The following is a 17,051-nucleotide window of genomic DNA, read 5'->3' as shown; positions in this document are numbered from 1 at the left end:
TTATATTAAAAACTTTGTAGCCACAATTCAAACAAATACAATTTCATTTCATTTAAAAAAATATTCACTTTATTCCATCTTAAGGGCGTATTCAGAGAGAAAGCTTGAAACTTATAAGCGCTTATCGGCGCTTGTCATGTTCATACCTATATTTTCCTGCGCGGGTTGACAGCGCTGACAAGCGCCGATAAGCGCTTATAAGCGCTTATAAGTTTCAAGCTTTCTTTCTGAATACGCCCTAAGATCTCATATTATAATCCTATTGAGTATTGACTTAATAGTTTCTTCACAAGAGCATTCACGACTTTGTCTTTGACTCATTATTTTCAAATATACAAAAATCAAAAGCCGTGTGGGTGCTACTTGCAGCTTGCTGCGAGATATACGGAACTAGACCGATAAGCAGCAAGATCTGTCGCGAGTAGACGCAGTTCTTGCAGAAGTTTACTTGCATATGGAAACACGGCCTTATTGGCTTTCATTCGGCATATTCCTTATTGCTAATTATAATACATCGATTGTGGATGTTATGGCAGAAGCCTAAAATGGAAGCATTGTCGTGCCTACATTTAAACTTGAACAACAGTGTACGTCAATAGCGGAACAACAAGACAATAATAGAGATGTTAAACGTTATGACCACAGGTTATGACCTCAGTAAGTTATGACGTACTAGGCCTGCCAAAAAATAATAATAATCCCCAAAATATACGGAAAATAAGGGGAAAATGATTACAAACAAATATTATACGCGTTGCTGAAATAATTCTGCAAAGACAATATGGTCAAGTTAAATGGGGTTTTCTTTCTTTACCATTATGTCCAAACGTGTTTACCATCTTCACTACCTACTATTGTAAAGAGTACGATTATTTTTGTGTGAAAAAAGGAAAAAAGGGGAAAATTCTTTAGCCGCTTTAATCACTTCGTTTCGTCAGGTTACGTCAGCGATTCCGTTGCTTACTTCTTCTTAATTGAAGTGAAACTTCTTTATCGGGGTTGGAAAAAAATTTAGTGTAACATTTTTTCGTTACGCGTGACATTTTTCCGTTACGCGTCATCTTTTTCTTATACCCTACCACGCGTGATTCGACGTATTTCTGTAAATTTGCATAAGTAATATAGTAAATTATTTTTTGAAAAATAAGGTCATAAAGAAGTTTCACTTCTTACGTGTGTACTAGTACACGCACACATTTTTTTTAGTTCTCCGTTTTTTTCGAGTGAACATTACCTCTCGTTGAAATAAAGTCAAGTCAAAGTAACAAAATAAGTAACAAAATTCAACGATCATCTTGCTCAAATATCAATGAGCTTAAACTACCTACAAACATCTGAGAAAACATGTGAATCGCGTCATTTTTATTGCGAATTTTTATACATTCTTGCGATTTGCGTATTCGCGTCAGACGCGTATTAAAATACCTGAATGGCGAACACGAAATTGCCAAACTACTTACGAATGAGCATCATATAATAAAAATATACGGATACGTCCGATGGAATGCTCAGACTTGTATTATATTATCTGTGATAGGTAGGAGGTAACTGGCAAATCATCAACACTATCACTATCACTATTCACTTTTCAATAGATCACTATCACTATCACTATCACTATATACAGGGTGTCCCAAAAAGTAGTGATGAACGGAAGCTGGGAGGTAGAGGACCAAGAGGGCTATCCGAATCACCCTCATGTGTGTTATGCGATTTTTCGTATTTTCGGAGTTATTACATTTTTTTCAATTTTTCATCTATCGCCGAGTACGATGAGATTTTTATTTATGGTGACGTGAATTATTGCGCTAGATGCTTGATTTTTTTTGTGTGCTAAGCTGAAAGATAGACCAATTCAGTATGGTAACATTTACTATCGTTAGATCTTCGAATGGAATAAAAAAAAAGAATTAAATGCCAAGAAAGATAACATTACCCAGTATGTTCATAACTTCAAGGGCCCATAAAAAAATAAAATCACATAAAAAAGGTTTTCCATTTGGCTTTTAAAAACTTGCTCTATCGATCAGGTAGCTACCCTAAAAATTTCATTTTATTATTCTGAAGGTTTCAATCGAAAAATTGAAATCTAGATGTGGTAAGTGCAAAATTTTTATTAACATGATGATCATTAAAACCAATAAATAGGTGTTTAATTACCAGTTTTTTTTTTAAATAGCCCCGCTGTTGCTCAATGCAAGTGCGACATCACTGTAAAAAGTTGTCTTTTAAATGTCTGAATGCTCTTTTATCATTTTTAATGGATTCTTCTGCTACTATGAATTTCCGGGTTATTTCGTCCAAATTGTGGCATTCTCTCAAGTAGCCGAGGTCTTTTTAGTATCCCCATTGAAACAAATCAATGGGGTTTAGGTCGAGGGACCGTGGAGGCCAGGCTTTAAAGCAGGCGTCACCGGCGCATGCGCAGGCTGCAACGACCAATCCATCTTTCAGGGTATTTTTGCCCTTTAGCCTGGCCTCCACGGTCTCCGGACATAAACCCTATTGAATTTTTTCCGTGGGGATACTACAAAGACGAGAGACTGCCACAATTTGGACGAAATAACCCGGAAATTCATAGTAGCAGAAGAAACCATTAAAAATGATAAAAGAGCATTCAGACATTTAAAAGACAACTTTTTACGGTGATGTCGCACTTGCATTGAGCAAGAGCGGGGCTATTTTAAAAAAAATCTGGTAATTAAACACCTATTTATTGGTTTTAATGATCATCATGTTAATAAAAATTTTGCACTTACCACATCTAGATTTCAAATTTTCGATTGAAGCCTTCAGAATAATAAAATGAAATTTTTAGGGTAGCTACCAGATCAATACAGCAAGTTTTTAAAAACCAAATGGAAAACCTTTTTTATGTGATTTTATTTTTTTATGGGCCCTTTAAGTTATGAACATACTGGGTAATTTTATCTTTCTTGGCATTTAATTCTTTTTTTTATTCCATTCGAAGATCTAACGATAGTAAATGTTACCATACTGAATTGGTCTATCTTTCAGCTTAGCACACAAAAAAAATCAAGCATCTAGCGCAATAATTCACGTCACCATAAATAAAAATCTCATCGTACTCGGCGATAGATGAAAAATTGAAAAAAATGTAATAACTCCGAAAATACGAAAAATCGCATAACACACATGAGGGTGATTCGGATAGCCCTCTTGGTCTTCTACCTCCCAGCTTCAGTATATCACTACTTTTTGGGACACCCTGTATATATGTAGTAGGTATAAGACAAAGTCGCTTTCTCTGTCCCTATTTCCATATGTCCCTTTGTATGCTTAAATCTTTGAAACTACGCAACGGATTTTGTTGCGGTTTTTTAAATAGATAGAGTGATTCAAGAGGAAGGTTTATATGTATAATAACATCCATTAAATAGTGGAGAAATACTGTTATTTTTGGGGTACATAATGTGATGTCGTAAGTAATTACATTTTTTCCGCTTACATTGCAAATGCAGGCTGAACCCTACCACGAACCCTACGAGTTTTATCAAAATAATGTACTAAGCATTGTACACATTGAAAAGGTCAACAGAAAAGTCCGTGATGGTACCTATATGTCTATCTCTTATGGATAATCCACAATAACTTTTTTTTGTCATTTACTGTTTACGACAAATAATGGTTAATTTTCGAAGCGATTTTAACCAATACCTACAGCATTAATCCTTATCTAATTAAATACCTTGAATACATTGTTCATTTAATATAGATCTATATGGCCCTTTACACCGTATGATTTAAGTGAATATTTTCGAAGATATTACAGATTTAAAAATTGTGGAACGTAGCGTTTGGTACCGGCAGGCCGCCATTGCACCCGTGGGCCGTGACCCGTGCGAAGCCAGGGCGGGTCACTAGTTATATAAACGTTATATTACTCTATGTAAACGTCTATAATATAAACTGGAAACCCAATCATTACTGTCATTGTCAGTTGACTGCAGACTGGCGTTGACTTGTGCTGTTTTGCTCTCAAAGTTTTGAATATATCTATGAACTTTAATTTCGGAGTAAATCACAGATAAAATGTTTTTAATTTTATGTGGTGTTCTGCTTGTTGTATTATGTATATTTCTATTAGTGTTACATTTTTATTTAGAGAAGAAAATAGTTTACAAGGACTTAAATCACAAACATGTTGTGGTCACCGGCGGGTCTAGTGGAATTGGCAAAGCGGTTGCTATAGAGGCCGCAAAATTAGGAGCGAATGTAACAATCATCGGTCGAGATGTTAACAAGCTTACTACGGTGGTAAATGAAATATCAAATGATCATGTTATTCGAAAAGATCAAAAAATACAATACGCATCATTGGACGTTACATCTGATTACGATTCGATAAAAAAATGCCTTTCCGAGTTAGAAGAAAAGATTAGCCCCATATTTATGCTTATCAATTGTGCTGGAATGTGTATTTGCGGACAGTTTGAGAAAATGAAAGTAGAAGATATAAAACAAATGATCGATCTCAATTATTTTGGAACAGCTTACCCAACTAGATACGTATTAGAAGGAATGAAAGAACGAAATGAAGGATTGATAGTTTTCGTTTCAACAGAAGCAGCACTTTTGGGTAAGTACTAATTATTACACAAGGTGCAAAGGAAGCTGGTCCTTTGCACCCACTTATTTCTTATATGCTTACTTGGTCTAAAATTAAAAATAACATAGGTTCTAATAACTTTTTTGAGAACCATGCTATCCATTGGTAAAAATAGAATGAAAAACAGTGCAATAGTTTTTCATTTATAGACAGATTCAGTGGAAGACTTGTTTTTATAACATGTATTAGAATAGAAAATCACATAAAATATTTGTTATTCCAGGTATTTATGGGTATAGCGCATATGGTGCTGCTAAGTGGGCAGTAAGAGGTCTTGCAGAATCAGTATTCATGGAATTAGTTGGAACAAATGTTCGACTCACACTAGCTTTTCCACCTGACACAGACACACCTGGCTTCAAATGTGAAGAACTTACTAAACCTAAGGAGACAAAACTAATATCTGGTTCAGGGGGACTCCATAGTCCTTCTGAAGTTGGAAAGAAAATGATTCAAGATGCTTTGGTAAGTTTCTATAAGCTATAAGGAACTGTTGATATCTAAATAAACAATATTGTTAATGTTGCACGAGATTGTTAATGTTGCACAATCTCGTCTTTGTCAAAAAATATGAAGCCCTAAAAATTATTTATCTCCAGACATAAATATATGAATGTCCAAAATTTATTACAAATAACCAAAAATGATTACCTTACCTGAAGGTAAACCACTTTTGATTTAAAATAAATACTGAAATTCCAAGCATGCACAACATTATATTATTACATTTTCAAGGATTTTAAAATAAATAAATAAATAAATAAATATTATAGGACATTATTACACAAATCGACCTAGTCCCACAGTAAGCTCAATTAAGGCTTGTGTTGTGGGTACTAGGTGAATAAAATATGTCATTTGCGATTATAAAATATGTTGTGTTTGAGATTTACCTATTTTATCCAACAGAAGTTCTCAATGGATAACTTTTTTTTTAAACAATTAATAATTTAACCACAAAAGACCTGATAGCAAGTCATGAAATAATGTAAAGCATAATATGACTATTCTTGACTAGAGAAGCCAGGATTTATTTAAATATGATTTTTTTTTGTTTCAGCGTGGAAAATCATACTCAGTTTTTGGATTCACCGGTCATATACTTTCTCTTTTATACTGTGGAACAATAGACAGTGTGGGCCAAGTATTACTTCAATTATTAAGTATGGGGATTTTAAGAGCTATTTTTGTTGTTATAATATTGTCCTTCCATAAAATTGTTAAAGATGGTGTAAAAGAAAAATATAATGAACAAAAACAGAAGGTGAAATAATTAAAAGTATTTCTTACTCATTCATTTTATTATACATGAATTTTAGAAAATAAACTTATTTTCTTTACTTTTCAAGTATAGGAATTGCAGTTTTAATTTACTTCACGTTTAAGCTTTTCTTTGTCTTAAACTAAGTGGATTTTTTGTAAATAAATCTTAATCATCTTTTTGCATTTATTGATTTAGTTGTACATATATTGCTATATGAAATACATTTTTTTAAATGTTTTTTGATTAAATAAAGATGTACATAAGTGTAATGGTTATTTTCTTAAATTGTAATTGTCTTTTGTCTATTTGGTATGGGGTCATTATAAGCGACGATTAGTAATTAGTTTACACTTTTCAAGAGCTGTCATTTTTTTTAATTAATAAATCGATCATATTATGAACTGTACGATTGATTTATTAATTTAAAAAATTGCGACACGTAAAAAGAATGCTGGAAGAAAACTGTCGTGGGTGTATGTTTGCGCTTGGGTAAAGTTTCGCACGAAAGTTAAGTGCCTATTATTTTATTTTTGAGCTAAGCTCATGAGCCGTGGCTTGCCACCTACTTATTTGTTATTTGTATACCACCTCATAGTCATACTACTAAATAGAGCGATAAATCACCTTTGCGCAGCTTGAACGTCAGCGTTCTTTTTACACGCGATGGCGTAGAATATCCAGGAACATATATGTTATTAATTTATTTACTAAAACATATCAAATATCCTGTGTCTACAGTAAATAAAAACAATAAAACCAAATTTCGGTAGTGTGCGTTATGCTTAGCGTTATGAATTGAGAGGCGCGTATTATTTAAATATTCAGTATCGTTCTATGTTTTCGAATACTCAAGCGAATACTTTTTGATTAGGTATAGTCTACTTGATAAGTTGAAAATGGCGTCTTAAAAATACGTGCGATAGCTCATTTGATTCGGAATGACGTCTAGAAAAATGTATCGGAAATATGTATTAGCACACAAAAAATTGCAAAAGTTATAAACAAATTAAGTTGCAAAAAAAAGGTATTTCGTTTATTGTTAATAACTCCCAAATTATTAACATTTCAGAAATTTTGAAAAAAGATTCTTAAAGAGGAGGAAATTTCCAAACGAAAATCTCCCGACTCCCGGCATTCTATCTCCATTTTATTTATAATTTTAATTTAACGCTGAAAATAGGCCTCCGCGCGGCATTTTTTGTTAGCGCGCGCGGCTTCAAAACCGAGCACGTCACACTAATTATTTTTTTTTAGGTGTTAAATATTAATTTAAAAAAATTATGGTGTATTCCGAACACTTCAAAGAATTTGCTCCCGTTGGAAATTTTACTTAAAGTTAATTTTTCAACAAATTAGACAAATGTTAACTAACGAAATTTTTTCGAACTTCCGTCCTTATTGCACATTAAAAAAAATGTTTAAATAATTGTCGGTAAAATTTTTCACTTCGTGGAGCCCTTCATATAAATATAAGAACAAGATCGCGCCATAAAAGTTTAAAAAATGTTAATACTTTGTTTATAATAATTTTTTTCAAGATAAGTAACTTGAACAAAAAACTAGAAATTTCTAGTTTTTTGTTAACTTGAAAAAATTATTATAAAAGTTCATGGCCCATGAACATGAATCATGAGGATCTTTTAAAAGATTAATAAGAACAAAATTTATGGGAATGAACTGCGTATTATATTATTTAACATTACTGTATCCTGTACCGAAAAACTATAAAAATGTATAAATTACGAGCTGAAGTAGTTAAGTAATAAAAACAAGGTGTTACAAAACATCATTAAATAGTTATATATTTATTATTTTCAATAATAATAATTATTAGCTGCTGACTTATGAAGGAATTGATCGTATAGGAGCTACCAACGTTGACAAGAGAGCATTTTAGTATAGTTGGTTCTTTGATATACTGTTCCTCTTGCTATTTCGGTTAGAGTCCGGGCTGTCTGGCTGGTCGCAGTGGTTGCGTTTTTTAGTGCGCATCTCATCTGCACAGGATAATTTCCCTAATTTGAAGTCATTTTTTAACGCGTAATTTTTAATATTTTACCTTTAGATAGATCCATCAGACATAATTTTTTTATTGCAAGACGTTTTTTTCGTTGTTAAATAGGTGCCAGACGCAATTTTTTATTTCGTTTTTATAAAAAATTCAAATTATTTTAGAATGTCTGTAAATTTCATATTATGTTCTTCAAACATAATATAATCTAAAATTAATTAGCCAGACGCTAATTCGATTGTTAAGTATTAAATAATGTGTATAAATAAAAAAAAGTAATGAAGCATGCAGCTCATCAGCTAGTGTATTTTAACTATGCGACAGGAAATAATTGCAAGAATACAATATTATTTACACTTGTTCTTATAAATAAAAGCTAAAATGAAAAAAAAAAACATAAAAGTGAAAAATAAATTAAAGTTACCATACATTGAAAAGAAAGGAATAAAAACTATATCAATGAAGGTTAAACAATTACATTGTTAAATTTAAAAAGCCATCTTCATAATCATCATCATCATCATCTTTCCTCACACTGTCAGAATTATTTATGTTATCGTCTAAGGAATTGTTATTGTTTTCCAATATTCCATCATCTGTAAACAACTAGAAAGTTTGTTTCAATATTGATGTACACACGTACACACACACAACACACACACACCACACCACACACGACACACACACGTGAACACACACACACGCATGTTTAAGTTTGTATTGAATTTAACTAAAGTAGTTAGCATGAATTTATATAGGTAGGTATACTAGCGGTCCGCCCCGGCTTCGCCCGTGGTACCTACATGTATAAACTATCCTATCTCTCAAGTTGAATCGAACTGCACATGGTGTGCGAATTTTATTATAATCGGTTAAGTGGTTTAGGAGTCCATTGAGGACAAACATTATGACACGAGATTTATGTATATATATACCTATTAAGAATTAAGATTAATGAATTAATATTGTTATCATCATCACTACATAGTATAAAAAAAAGTCGCTTTCTCTGTCCCTATGTCTCTTTAAATCTTTGAAACTACGCAACGGATTTTGATGTGGTTTTTTTAAATGGATAGAGTGATTCAATTGGGAGGTTTATATGTATAATAACATCCATTAAATAATAGAGAAGTACCTACTGTTATTTTTGAGGTTTCTAATGTGATTACGTAAATAATTACAATTTTTCCACTTACAGTGCAAACGGAGGCACCCTACGAGTTTTATCAAAATAATGTACTAACTACATTGAAAAGGTCTACAGAAAAGTCCGTGATGGTATATGTCTATCTCTTATGGATAACCCACAATAACTTTTTTTATCATTTACTTTTTACGACAAATAATGGCTAATTTTCGAAGCGATTTTAACCAATACAGCATTAATCCTTAACCAATTAAAGACCTTGAATACATTGTTCATTTAATATAGATCTATATGGCCTTTTACACATGGATTTAAGTGAATATTTTCGAAGATATTACAGATTTAAAAATTGCGGGACGTAGCGTTTGCGGCGGTACCAGCCGGCCGCCCGGCTATATCTACACTAATATTATAAAGAGGAAAGCTTTGTTTGTTTGTTTGTTTGATTGTAATGAATAGGCTCATAAACTACTGGACCGATTTTAAAAATTCTTTCACCATTCGAAAGCTACATTATCCACGAGTAACATAGGCTAGGTTTTATCCCGGAAATCCCACGGGAACGGGAACTATGCGGGTTTTTCTTTGAAAACGCGGGCGAAGCCGCAGGCGGAAAGCTAGTATTTTATACCCGTGCGAAGCCGGAGCGGGCCGCTATGTTTTTATATTCAACGTTCACAGTTTTTCTGTAGTGTATTTAGCGATTATTGCACCCGTGCGAAGCCAGGGCCGGGCGGGTCGCTAGTTAATATTAGATATATATTAGAAAATTTAACTTGTATTGGCAACACTGTATTTTGTTTGTGGTTCTTTTTCTTCTTGTACGCGGTGTGTAATGTCTGGTATTAGGCAATGTGCTATTGGAAACAATATACATAAGTTTATGTAATCGCTGTTTTCATTTAAACCCATAACTTAATAGTTAAGTAATAAAAAAATTGTTTTGTATAGAAGATTGTATATAATAGTTTATTTTTTAGCCTAAGGAATAAAATGTACCAATGGAAGGTACTTGTTCCCACAACACAGGGAATCCTAGAGTAGGAACAATTCAATTTCTATGCATCTTAGGTATATTTTCGAAAAAAAGAAGTTATTTTTTATTGTTATTTAATTTTCGCGGCCGACCCTTTCTATCTCTCTTGCACTTTAAACTATCTCTCCATATACACAATCATCAAATTGTTATACTTACCTACTTTCACTACGTTTTTATTTGTACATATTTAATACTTAACAATCGAATTAGCGTCTGGCTAATTAATTTTAGATTATATTATGTTTGAAGAACATAATATGAAATTTACAGACATTCTAAAATAATTTGAATTTTTTATAAAAACGAAATTAAAAATTGCGTCTGGCACCTATTTAACAACGAAAAAAACGTCTTGCAATAAAAAAATTATGATTGATGGATCTATCTAAAGGCAAAAGTTTAAAAATTACGCGTTAAAAAATGACTTTAAATTAAGGATAATTTCCTGTGCAGATAAGATGCGCACTACTGAACGCAACCACTCCGGCCAGCCAGACTGCGCGGACTCTAACCGAAATAGCTAGAGGAACAATATATCAAAAAACCAGCTATACTAAAATGACTTCTTTTTCAACGTTAATAGCTCCCGTACCATGAGCAAGAATTTAGTTGGAAATGCAGCTTGAAACCCCGGCCTGTATAAACACTGTCAGATCTAAACCATACGACGATTGGGCCCACTCCATCATCTGAAAGAGAAATTTTGTAAGCAGAAAATTTGTTTTGGCGTTGGCCCGAACCTGCGCAGAAGTCAATAATAAGGTATCTGAGTAATAATAGTATGATGGGCGCGACAGTAACCAAGCGCAGTAATATCCTCCACATTACACTTACGGCTACAGTTAGGTACTTGTCGCTTATAGTTCATGACATTACCATACTTGCGTAGCGGCCGCCCCGTTTTCGCTCTTGGGAACTATACCGAGAAAACTCCGTGTATGAAAAATGAAGGGGTTTCCCAGTAATGGTAGTTGCCGTAAAAAGAAGTAAGGATAGGTCCTTTGAGGCTAGATATAGAAGTGGTAAAAAGTGGCATTATAATGATACCTACTACACGCATTAAAAATATTAACCAACCTGTCACAGGAGCGTCTAAAGAGAAATCCTGAAGTACGGAACCATCATTGAGTCGCTCTCCACACAACCTCACGGCTGATATAAGCAACCAATCCGATGGACAGTTAAATATTTCGACACCCGCTTGTCTGGGAGGAATGATTGGTAATCCATCTAAGAAATATTTTAGTTATTATTAATACTTAGGTACATTGATATTAGGAGATCTATAGTAGATACATGACTAATATTATTACCTATAAGAAATATTATGAGAAAGTACATACCAGTGTCATAATTTAAAATTTGCATTTTTCCTACGTTGGTATATGTTACGCTGCATGCATCTGGTTGTCGCTCTATGCACATGGCGTAATTAAGATTATTCTATAATCAAAATGGGTATCAAAATTTAAGCATTCAGTTAAATAAGTTGTGGCTTGGCTTAATTATTTTATTCTTTATCAAGATTATTGAGGTATACCTATTAATCCACACTAATGACAGAAGCAAAGTTGTGAGGATGGAACCTCGTGTATAAAAATCAATCATGCAACAAAATAACTATACCAAATAACTAGGTGTGTTTCCAACCGCAATTTCATATCGGTCCCGATAGTTAAATGATTCCAAATGACCTTGACTGCCTTTAAAATATTGAAGACATCCTGTAGGTGCTGATAATTCATGATTTATTGTTATTTGGGTCACCTTAAAAGTAAAATATTTATTAACCTTACTTAATTATCTAAGAATTAACCAATGTAATATAATGCTTGGAAGACAGTCAGCCTATTTAGATTTATTTAAGCTTCTCATAATTTTTTACCGTTTGATAGTAAAGTAACTATTCTCTAATCTGTGGTAAAGTGACCGGAAAACAAGATGTTAACTCTACAGGCAATGAACCAGGTTTGTTCTTATTGGGGAATTAATTATCTGCATTTATTAATACGGTCTACATATGTCCTTATTACCTTTATAGAAAACAGCCGACTGTCTGCTGTAACGGTTTGAAAAGACAGACTCACTGGGCCCTTTACATTACCAACTTCAATATAAACTGAAACAATTTCTCGTTTTTTAAAAGCTATCTCAAGTCTAACTGTTATAATATTATTATATTTTGGTACAATAATGGAGCTGTATCTCGTGCGATCATGATATTACAGGCATATAGATACAAATTAAAATAGTGTAAGTATTGACTGAGTAGCCTAGATTGTACAATAAACTACATACCTAATGTAAACTCGTTTTTAAAATATTATTAACATATCGTATCGTTCCCACTGCACTGACAAATGCCTTCCATGTTATGAGGGATTTCGGTGAAAGTTTACAAATATGATTATGTACTTAGTTAAGTACTTAATTTTTGTAAGATGTTCAAAGTAATGTATTTGGTTCTGGGACACAGATGAAAAAAATTCATCATTCATTGTTTTTTTTTTATAAATTTAGTGTTTATACAAATCGCCTAATTACCAACCATGTTGCCCTGTATTAATGCCGCATAATATTGGTATAAAATTATTAACGTTTTGTCCCGTAACTATGAATTGGTCTTGCTCGCAATTTCCGGCCGTAGGTGGAAGAACCTGTTAAAATTTAATCGAGGTATCAGTCAGTCCATTCAGAACTTTAATCAACTTAATAACGAATATATAAAGTGGCTTACCTCAAAATTTAAAAAATCAAGTCTTATCTGTTGGATTTCCACTGACGATTTATGTAATGTGACTGTACATGATAGTCGATCGGTATTTGGCAAAGGAAACTCGGAGTTAGTAAACCATCCAGACGGCGCCGCGGATTCCATGTCGCATCCAAATTGAACTGCATATTGTAAAATAATATGATAATAAAATCGTATATTAAGTAGGTACTAGATCTACATATTTATTTATATTTCTACATACCTATACAGCAAGTTCCATATCCATCAGCGCAGATACCCATATTTTTCCCACCTGTCTTATTACAGTCATATTCATGAAGGCAAGTTCCCTCCAATCCATTGATAGATGTGCAGGGTACATGATCAAACTCTACTACTTCAAAAACTTCTAAGAATCGACTCTGTGCTGTTTTATTCGAATATGCGCCAACATGCTGCAAATTCTGTCCTGTTTTACACCTCCTGTTAGATATCTTTCGCTTATGACGAAACTGTTTGAGACCAGCTGTTGTGGTGTTTCGTAGTGTTGTATTTCTTACTCTCCATTGATTCAATGATGGATAGTCTTCAATTTTAACATTTACTCTCCTATTCTGAAGATCTGTATTATTTTTGTCTGTATATTTCGGAGATTTTTCGATTTTATTGAATATTGCTCTACTATAATTAATTTCAAATAAAGGCATTTTCGTTGTATATTCTACTTTAAAATTTTTATCACTGAATTCAGAAGCAGGGTACCATCGCTCACCACTACTTACTGATATAAGAAAGTATATAAAGGGAATATTTTGAATCATAGTAAAATATAAAAGATACAATTCAAATATGTGTAGTGCACAGTTAGTTGAAGTAGACTGAATAGAAAACGTTGTTTTAAATAATTATTGACTGCGTTCGCTCTTCCCTGGCAGGCTGACGGATCTAATTAAACGTTTACCTACGTTCTAGAAATCTGTATGCTTTTACTTCGTCGCTTCACTGACCTTATTTTTATAATATTACACTTACCTATGATTATTAAATTATCTCTATGCATAATGACGATTGAAGAAGTTTCGAATTCTATGTAGATAGATGAGGGGTACCTAAAGATAGAGACCAACATGCATCTTCATAAAAGATATTAAAAATAAGAATACTAGTCAACAATATATTGAATACATATACCCTCTAGGACCCTGGACCGAGGTAATATAGATAAGAACAAGGTGTCCGTGCGATATAAAGCTGATTTTGGAATGCATAATTTGTAATAGCACGCCCTTTCTCGACACATATTATAATAATATGATATCTACTATAACCATTGACCCAGTAAAAGCTAGATTATAGATTAATAACAATAAATATAAATAACTATATAGTATTTTTATGTGAATAACTGGATAGTATCTACTCTTCTTTAAATTATCCGGTACCGCGGTAGGTATATTTTTATGTATGTCGTCCGCTTCTTAGTAAGTATTTCATGATTTTGTCTAGGTAATGAGTCTTCTTCATGTTTTATATTTTCGAGAAAAAAGAAATTATCTTCAACAAAAACGTAAGTCAAGACTTTATAAAAAATGAGATCTATAAAATCACCCATTTTCAAAACTGCCGGCAACATTACTTAACATCTTTTTACCTGATTGACGGATTTTTTTACCTGAAGAAAGATGACTGAATTAAAACGAGTTGCCGACTTACTGCGCATTTATAACAGTTTTCGTGAACTTGAGTTTGAGTTGGTTTTATAATTAAAAGCATGTGATGTCTCTGAATCAAACTCACCTATGATATAATTTGACACAAATGGAACAGAATGCATTTATTGTTATGCGTATACGCAGTAATGCAGTTTTATCATGACCCAATCATGCGTTGTCCTTGCACGACCACACCTGGGCTTTTAGAAGCTCTACACTCGTATACAATGACATGTTACCTACATTAAGTTAAAATCAAGTTATGTCAGGCTCCTTGTAGTAATACTTGAACAATAGTATAAAAGCCTGCCGCGGTTTATGTGACACCACACCACTATCAAACCTGGTAGCGTTAAAGACTCGCCATGATTGCAAAGGTAAGGGTGAATTCAAAACAATTTCATCTAATAAAGAGTTATATAAGGAATAATTGGTAAGAGGTATGCGCCTCATGATTTGCCTCTACAAATAGGCCTCTATTATAGGGGCTTTTTTGATTCAAATTTCGTAGCGCCACCCCAAGCTCATGGCAACGATAAAACGGGATTTTTCGAAAGCTACAAGAATGCTGAATTTTTGTGTATTCTTTTCCTTAAACTTTTATTTATATATTTTTAATGTACCTACTCACGTTATATTAAAATTTATTACTCTACTCTGTTTTTAAGGCAATATATGAAAATTAAATTTGTTTGCAGGTACTTTTATTTGTTTGTTTGGCGGCAACCGTCAAGGCTGGAGGGCTTCTTGCTCCCGCGGTTTATGGAGCACCTGCATACTCCTATGGAGCATGGAACCCTTATAGCTCATACCCCGCTCAGCCAGCCATTTCTTCACAACATTCGAACATATTAAGATCGCCTTTTAATTTGGGACAGGTATGGTTAAAACAAATGCATTGGTATAATTACTAATGTACTTATATAATATTTAAAGTATTCTTTCATAAAACATCTCTATAATACCTATGTTTCATTTCTGGTTTTTTTTTTTCACTTATAGGCGATGAGCCTTTTAATTCAATATGTTTTACATTCCCGTATTTCTACTCTCGATTCACATAATATACTGTTGGTTTTGCAATCACATTTAGTACCGGTAAATAGTTATGTCTTAGATTAAGGATTGGCGGAGACCAATCCTCTAAGAGTTATGTAATATTTACGTTAATTTATTAATCATTCCTTTTTTTTCTTTATTATAGATCTCCACCTACAGCAAAGCGATCGATACTCCATTTTCAAGTGTGCGCAAAGCTGACATTCGTGTAAGCAACCCTGGCTTGGCCGTAGCACCTGCATACCACAGTTATGCTGCACCTATAGTATCGCATGTTGCTGCTCCTGTTGCTACAGCTAGAGTAAGAATTTTTTTATGTAAAAAATATTAGATAATATTATTATAATATTTCTCATGCGGATTCAATCTATCCAATCTTTGGATATTATTAAAGGGCTTAAAATTTCCTAAGAAATTTTCCTAAGAACGTACCTAACTAGTAAGTTTGGAATTCTGGGTGGTCATCAATGTAGCATGATATATAATTAAAAAAATGTTAGCAGTGAATTATCAATTAGTCAGTTACTAGATGCTGTCTTGTAAATATTGACTAATATGTAATAATATTGCGTTTTTTCAGGTAGCTGGAGGTTTATTAGGTGTTGCCTACTCAGCAGCCCCTGCTGTGTCCCACATGACGTACACGAACGGTCTTGGCCTGGCTTACGCTTGGTAAAACGTCTTCAATTCTTGGACGTTTTATGACGTTATAATATATACTTCACCTCTTAGGTCTAGATACCGATCATGCCTTACGTTTAAGTATTTTGTAATATAATTCAGATTCCTCATTGTTTATTACCTTATAAGTGTTGACATTATTTATTGTGTTTGTTTAATGAAATATACATCGAGAAGAAATGTTTGCATTCTTTATTTCAATCTCTTTACATCTCCAGTTAATGCTTTCATTAATAAAATTGTTATTGTACGTCGTACGAACTGTCCTAGCAGGCGTTGTTCTGCCCAATTGCTTTTTTTAGGGTTCCGTAGCCAAAATGGCAAAAACGGAACCCTTATAGTTTCGTCATGTCCGTCTGTCCGTCTGTCCGTCTGTCCGTCTGTCACAGCCGATTTACTCGGAAACTATAAGTACTACAGTGATGAAATTTGATGGGAATATGTGTTGTATGAACCGCTACAAAAATATGACACTAAATAGTAAAAAAAAGAATTGGGGGTGGGGCCCCCCATACATGTAACTGAGGGATGAAATTTTTTTTTTCGATGTACATACCCGTGTGGGGTATCAATGGAAAGGTCTTTTAAAATGATATAAAGTTTTCTAAAAAACATTTTTCTTAAAGTGAACGGTTTTTGAGATATCAGCTCTCAAAGTCGTAAAAAGTATGTCCCCCCCCTCTATTTTTATAACTACGGGGTATAAAATTCTAAAAAAAATAGAGGTGATGCATGCTAATTAACTCTTTCAACGATTTTTGGTTTGATCAAAGTATCTCTTATAGTTTT

At 33.3% G+C, this 17,051-nt stretch overlaps 3 protein-coding genes across 3 annotated transcripts; 2 read left to right on the top strand and 1 right to left on the bottom strand.

Moving 5' to 3' along the window:
* The first annotated feature begins 3,962 nt into the window (after positions 1-3,962).
* On the top strand, positions 3,963-6,163 carry Kdsr (3-ketodihydrosphingosine reductase). The gene is made up of 3 exons (XM_089703587.1): positions 3,963-4,600; positions 4,854-5,095; positions 5,691-6,163. Exons 1-3 carry the CDS (start codon positions 4,054-4,056, stop codon positions 5,901-5,903), a joined length of 1,002 nt encoding a protein of 333 aa, XP_089559713.1. The 5' UTR covers positions 3,963-4,053; the 3' UTR covers positions 5,904-6,163.
* Positions 6,164-10,022: 3,859 nt separating this feature from the next.
* Positions 10,023-13,805, bottom strand: LOC149482820 (uncharacterized). Its single transcript, XM_089703584.1, has 8 exons — positions 13,073-13,805; positions 12,832-12,989; positions 12,643-12,751; positions 12,128-12,213; positions 11,721-11,861; positions 11,438-11,537; positions 11,172-11,324; positions 10,023-10,783 (listed from the first exon to the last, which is right to left on the bottom strand). Exons 1-8 carry the CDS (start codon positions 13,629-13,631, stop codon positions 10,671-10,673), a joined length of 1,419 nt encoding a protein of 472 aa, XP_089559710.1. The 5' UTR covers positions 13,632-13,805; the 3' UTR covers positions 10,023-10,670.
* Positions 13,806-14,642: 837 nt separating this feature from the next.
* On the top strand, positions 14,643-16,436 carry LOC149482819 (cuticle protein 76-like). Its single transcript, XM_089703370.1, has 4 exons — positions 14,643-14,899; positions 15,221-15,400; positions 15,727-15,882; positions 16,162-16,436. Exons 1-4 carry the CDS (start codon positions 14,888-14,890, stop codon positions 16,255-16,257), a joined length of 444 nt encoding a protein of 147 aa, XP_089559496.1. The 5' UTR covers positions 14,643-14,887; the 3' UTR covers positions 16,258-16,436.
* Positions 16,437-17,051: the final 615 nt, after the last annotated feature.

This window comes from Colias philodice, chromosome 14 (assembly GCF_061535455.1).
Source record: "Colias philodice isolate Cphi_HAF_F1 chromosome 14, ilColPhil1 Martin Lab GWU primary, whole genome shotgun sequence".
Classification (NCBI taxonomy): domain Eukaryota; kingdom Metazoa; phylum Arthropoda; class Insecta; order Lepidoptera; family Pieridae; genus Colias; species Colias philodice.
Note: the sequence above shows the minus strand (reverse complement) of the source record. Positions and strands in the feature narration are given on the sequence as shown.